General features: G+C 36.8%; 2 protein-coding genes across 2 annotated transcripts in view; one reads left to right on the top strand and one right to left on the bottom strand.

Annotated features, from left to right (window-relative positions):
* LOC109106247 (RNA-binding protein 8A) overlaps window positions 1-1096 on the bottom strand; it is a 5103-nt gene extending 4007 nt beyond the window's left edge. The window contains exons 1-4 of the mRNA XM_042773155.1: window positions 951-1096; window positions 454-513; window positions 295-372; window positions 46-182 (exon numbers count right to left, since the gene is read on the bottom strand). Of these exons, the coding sequence (XP_042629089.1) occupies window positions 46-182; window positions 295-372; window positions 454-513; window positions 951-1062 (387 nt within the window). The 5' untranslated portion in view covers window positions 1063-1096. The remainder of the gene's footprint in view (window positions 1-45; window positions 183-294; window positions 373-453; window positions 514-950) is intronic.
* Window positions 1097-3883: 2787 nt separating this feature from the next.
* On the top strand, window positions 3884-5044 carry LOC109106253 (type-4 ice-structuring protein LS-12-like). The gene is made up of 4 exons (XM_042773156.1): window positions 3884-3971; window positions 4090-4159; window positions 4423-4549; window positions 4757-5044. The coding sequence occupies exons 2-4, from the start codon at window positions 4114-4116 to the stop codon at window positions 4974-4976; spliced, it is 393 nt and encodes a 130-aa protein (XP_042629090.1). The 5' UTR covers window positions 3884-3971; window positions 4090-4113; the 3' UTR covers window positions 4977-5044.
* Window positions 5045-6000: the final 956 nt, after the last annotated feature.

Below are 6000 nucleotides of genomic sequence, written 5' to 3'. Positions count from 1 at the left end.
TTATAATTTACAGACATTTTACTAAACCAGAATCTACAAACTAACCTTAAGGTAACCGGTTCTTCTGTCCAAATTTAGATGCAAGTTCTTGATCTCTCCAAATTCTGCAAACTTGTCATGGACATCCTCTTCCGTCGCCTCCTCATGTACACCAGTCACGAACAGAATCCATCCTTCAACAGCTGAATGACACCAAAACATGTTAAAATCGCAGCTACTTGATTTCTATCAGGAGGTCACAGAGGTCGAGTGAGAGAAGCCAGATGTTTGTGTAGTTCTGCAAGTTACACTTACATCTCTGTGGTCCAGGCTCATCTCCATCCTGTTCTACTGTGTCATAGTCCTCTCTGGCTCTAGATCTCGCTCCCTCCTCTGTCAAATAAAGCCGCAAACATCATTAGCACATGATTTATTAAAACATGAAAACACGAGATTGGAGATGAGGTGACTTACCTGATCCAAACCCACGACCCTTCCTCTTCTTGGCTTTTTCTTTTAACTTATGAATGCTCTCTGTAAAGTCAACAAAGGAAAATAATCACTTCTACGATGCACTCGAAAGCACTGAATGAACGTTTTTGAAGACAACTTTATGCGAACACAAAAATAAAACAAAACAGAAAACTGCAATGAAGCACTAAACACAAAGGCGATGAACGTATGCTCAATGACCATACAATACGTTTACTGGCCATGATAAACAAGAAAAAAAGAAAAATGGATTAAAACAAAAACCAAAGCAAGGCAAGGCAAGGCAAGGCAACAAAATAAAGCAGAATCACAACAACAGCGCGACTCGTTTGAATTAGCTAACTATTAGCACGCGCGCTAATCAGACTAGGCCCGCTGGCATAAACACGAGTATGAGTACATTAAACACTAATAAACAGGTGAAATTAGAGCATATGAAATAAATAAATTTTCTGTGTGAATGTAAATAACCACTGTACCGTCGCCATCCTCGTCCATAGGAAAGTCTTCACCTCCCGCTTCATGAAGATCCAATACGTCCGCCATGATGCCTGATTGTGAGTGAGTGAGCGAGCGTGAGGCAGCGCGCATGCGCAGAACACTCAACACTGCGTCTTGTTCGGCTTCTGTGCGTCACATGCTGTTCGAGCACGTCGCCATCTGTTGTTTTGGAGGAGATCGAAGTATAAGGATTCAGTTTACACTGTGGTGCAACAAAATTACAACACAATAATTAAAAATAACAGCAATAGAGAGAAAGAAAAAAAACATGAACAACCAATAACATAGCTCAAAATAGAAACATAATAAATAATTAAGGAAAAAGAAAGAAATGGCCATTAAACAAAATGATGAAAATGAAACATTAAATACTGTAGGAAACTTGAAGGCCTGAGTGCTTTCTTGTTAAGCGAAACTGAAATTGCAAGTAAATAATTTTCTATCTCTTATAAAACTACTACAAAAACAAGTTTAAAATGTGAAAATTTACATATTGTAAATATGTGTAAAATACATTTGGGAAAAAATATATATACCCCTCTGCACAGCTCCCGACAGTCCCTGGACCCCAGTTTGAAAACTGTTGATGTAAGATACTATGCATCATTGATTTATTAGAATTAGGTTTCCATAGACTGGTAAAAGTAAAACAGTAGTAAAATAAAATAAATGACAAACTATACACTTTAAGTAAGGCTTGTTAAGACTAAGGTTGTATAGGTTTATACACAGTATAATTTAGATTTACCCTTCAGGTGTTTGAAAGAGTTTAAAAGACAACGTCATGGAAATTTGCTTCATAAATGCATTATGATACTTTTAATATTGAATACTTAATATTTCCACAAGATATCGTCATTTAAACCTGATCTTATGAGGTGATTTGAAACATCACAAACTGCATCATGTGAGCACGAAATGTAAAAAGAGATTACTGCTGAACATTGATTCAATCACTTCAGTGTCAGGTAAAGCCTAAAGGTTCAGTGTGTGTGGATGATTTCATCAGCACAGTTCACCCTTTGAACTTGTCCCAGGACTATACAAAACTCTTTGGAGAACACACCACCAGGTCTAAGAACTCCTGTAAGCAAGGTACGATTATATCTACATTATTTGTATAAACATGTCAAACTCTGATGTTGATTGTTAACTTGATGCTCTCAAGATATGGTAACTCAGCTAGTTTAGGGGATAAATTACATAAACTGGACATTGTGTGCAGTGGGTATTTTATGAGTACTTAACATAACAGAATCGTTCACCTGATTTAGCTTGAGTGGCTGAGAGTAAAGATGCAAGACTGTATTGATCAAACATCTCTGTTTGTATTCCAGGCTCTGAGTCAGCATCTCTGATCAATAGAGACGCTCCTGCTGAGCTGGAGAAGATCGCCAAGTATTTTCAGGATCACGTGGACAATCTGAAGAAAGTCAGAGGCCCTGACCTGGTCAACAAGGCCAAATAAGTCCATCATTATCATGCATTGTGGTGGAATCTTCATCTCAACTGTGAACTAAATTGATCAATTTAAACTTAATTGTTTTTACTATTACTTTGAGCAGACCGGAGCCCATTTCCAGCCAATGGTTGAGAAGCTCCACGAGCAGCTGAAGCCCCTCTCCAGCAACACTGAAGACCACATCAAGCCTCTGGCTGCCTCTGTCCAGGCTCAGGTCACCCCCCTGGCCAGCATGATTCAGACTCATGTTGAAGATGTCCTCAAGTTTGTGGCTGACCAGACCAAGGCCATCTTGCCTCCCCAGTAAAACCCACAGGAATAACCAATCCTTAGTTTTCTCTCTCTCTCTCTCTCTCTCTCTCTCTCTCTCTACGTATGTATGCTGGTTTGTTTGAGATAATAAAAAGGATTACAGTGTAACCATTTTTGTGCTGGCTGGTTATTAAAATGCATGCGTAAGGCGGTGCCAAGTGCTATTTGGCCAATAGGATTGGCGGGATGGTACAGGGCTTCAGACATTCGTCACACCAAGAGGTGTTCCCATACGGTTACGTCACCGCAGCATTGAAGTGACCTATGAAAGGGAACACCAGTAACTTGAGTTCAAGAATGGTTTTTTTACAGTTCACATTTTAGAGCATTGTCAAACTATTTTGTAAAATCATTGCATTTAAACATATCAAATTGCAATGCTACAATAGACTATAAAAAAGAAAAGGTCGTTATACATTAGGCTACAGTTAACTTAAATGCAACCAATTTATTAGAAAACATGTTATCAGGAACTTTTTTTGTCATTTTAAGTAACCTTAATTATGTTTATATATTCCAATCCCGAATGACAAAGAATAAAAGCAATTAAACAAAGTAATTAAAACAAAGCATTTCATAGACCATGCTGCCACTGTCACTCAGTCTGCTCTCATCTTAATATTACTGCATTAAAATATTTTATGCATGCAAGATCAGACTCAAAGACAGTTATGAGACATTTTCATACAATAAAAAATAAATAAATAAATAAATAAACACAGATGTACAATTACGTTTAAGTAAAAGCTGTGATAAAGTTAATGAATAAAACTAAATATCAACATATTCTCATTGTCACACTGTCACTAAAATCACCACACAAGCAATTTAGGGCAACATTTATTTAAACCAAATTCCAGAACAGTGTTTTTAGTTCTTTAACAGCCAAAACAAATTGATTACCTACTTTCGGTGTACACTAATAAGATTTCTGCACACATGGAAGACAGTGAAGCCTTCTGGAATGTCGTCATTAAAACTGATGAAGTCAGTGGGTGACTGAAACACCACAAAAATGCACTAATTAAGCACAAACACAGATTGCTATTGAACTTTGATTCAAACACTTCAGTGTCAGGTAAAGCCTAAAGGTTTGGTGTGTATGGATGAATTCATCAGCACAGGTCACCCTTTGAACGGGTGCAATCCCAGCATCCCGGGACTATAAAAACCTGTGGATTCTTAGAGAACTCACCATCACAACATAAGAACCCCTGGATACAAGGTAAGATTACAGCTACATTATATGTATGGTCATGTTGACCTCTACCCTTCATTCCTAATGGAAATTTATGATGATATGACCAGAAACGTAAAATTAATTATTTTCTCTTTCTATTCAGGCAACTCGCGCCCACCCTGCAACAATGAAATTCTCTCTCATCGCCATCCTTGTTGTTTCTCTGGCCATTGGTGAGACTTTAAATCATGTTAACTTGTGATGCTCTCAAGATATGTTGTATTTTGTGAATGTAATGTGGTTAGTTTAGGGGTTAAGGAGACTACTAGAACAATGTATGTTGTGGATATTTTGTCTTCACTTTCTAAAGTGCTTAACATAACAAAGTGCCCTGTAGAAACGTACAGTCTTTGACCTTATTTAGCTTGAGTAGCTGAAAATAATGCCATTTAAGATGTAAGACTGTATTGATCAAACATCTCTGCTCATGTTCCAGGCTCTGAATCAGTATCTCTGGTCAAGAGAGACGCTCCTGCTGAGCTGGAGAAGTTTGCAAAGTACTTCCAGGATCTTGTGGACAATCTGAAGAATGTTGAGGGCCCTGAGCTGGTCAACAAGGCCAAGTAAGTCCATGAGCTTCATCTTCATCATCAGTGAATCTGCAACTTAAACAATGTTAGTGAGGAACACAATCTTCATTGAATAATTACATCATATTGTCTCCATTTCAAATAACAAATTCTGATCAGCAAAAAGAAGTGATAAGTAGGAATATAAGTCCTTATTGGATCACATAAGAGCAGTGCTGATTATCTTGGCTTCTGTTGCAGCGCTTACTTTGAGCAGAGCAGAGCCCAGTTCCAGCCCATGGTTGAGAAGCTCCACGAGCAGCTGAAGCCCCTCTCCAGCAACATTGAAGACCACATCAAGCCTCTGGCTGCCTCTGTCCAGGCTCAGGTCGCCCCCCTGGCCAGGATGTTCCAGACTCATGTTGAAGATGTCCTCAAGTTTGTGGCTGACAAGAGCAAAGCCATCCTGCCTCCCCAGTAAAACCCAAAGGAATCCTTCTTAGTTTTCCTCCATTTTTGTATCTTTAATAAAAATAATAATAATAGTGATTTAAAGGTCAGTCTGCTATCTCCTTCTATGTGTTTTTCCTTTGCGCATCTCATATCTATTAAATCCTATTTTGTTTTTCTTGTGCTACTAATAGGGCTTCCCAAAAATGAGGGGGGAAAAAACGAAACATTTTTTGAGTTGACAAATCTAAAATTATTTAAATCAATTACCTAAAAAAATCTAAACCCACTAGACCCTATAGTTGAAATCATAAAGCAAACAAAATATAAAAATGTTTAGGAGAAAGACTGTCTTTAATTATCCTGATATTTTAAATACATTCAAAAGGTGTTGACAAAAAGTGAAACAGTGGAGAAACCTAACAAAATTGCATATAAAATATATAACAGTAGTAATGTCTCTTTAAAAGATATGTATGGATTTAGAATCCATATTGAACTGAAATTGTTTTGTTGTTGTTGTTGTTGTTTTTACACAAAAGCAAAACGATTTAAGATTTAATGATTTAAGGACATTTAAAAATATATGTTTATACAAATCCTAAATTATTATTATTATTATTATTTTTTTTGGTTGAGCAAAAATAACCTAAAATGGCCATATTTTGTCTGAAAATTTTAATGTTCTAAAATATTTTTTAATTTTTTAATCATCATTTTGACATTTTAATTAATCTGAGTGAATCTCACATTCACATCCAATGCCAAAAATGACAAAGAATGAGAAGAATGAAATGAAGTTATAAAACCATTTCAGGGAAGCCCAGATTTGCTATTTTTCTTCTTTATTCCACTACAGAACAATACTTTATGCCAAGAAACAGAGCTTCATCACACTAAGAAAATAAAATTAAAGAAACACTTAAAGGTGTCAGTTCATCTATCCCAAATAAAACCTTACACACATCTACACCAACCCACATAACCACACAAGCAAATTTGGGTACATTTATTTCCAAAGGAATATCCTCAGTTCATGTCAGTCATTTAGTTTG

This window comes from Cyprinus carpio, chromosome A16 (genome assembly GCF_018340385.1).
Source record: "Cyprinus carpio isolate SPL01 chromosome A16, ASM1834038v1, whole genome shotgun sequence".
NCBI classification, from domain to species: domain Eukaryota; kingdom Metazoa; phylum Chordata; class Actinopteri; order Cypriniformes; family Cyprinidae; genus Cyprinus; species Cyprinus carpio.
Note: the sequence above shows the minus strand (reverse complement) of the source record. Positions and strands in the feature narration are given on the sequence as shown.

Coding starts and splice junctions, on each gene's coding strand:
- LOC109106253 (XM_042773156.1), top strand. CDS start 4,114: ATGAAATTCTCTCTCATCGCCATCCTTGTTGTTTCTCTGGCCATTG. Junction 4,160..4,422: donor TGTTGTTTCTCTGGCCATTG/GTGAGACTTTAA, acceptor CTCATGTTCCAG/GCTCTGAATCAGTATCTCTG. Junction 4,550..4,756: donor GAGCTGGTCAACAAGGCCAA/GTAAGTCCATGA, acceptor CTTCTGTTGCAG/CGCTTACTTTGAGCAGAGCA.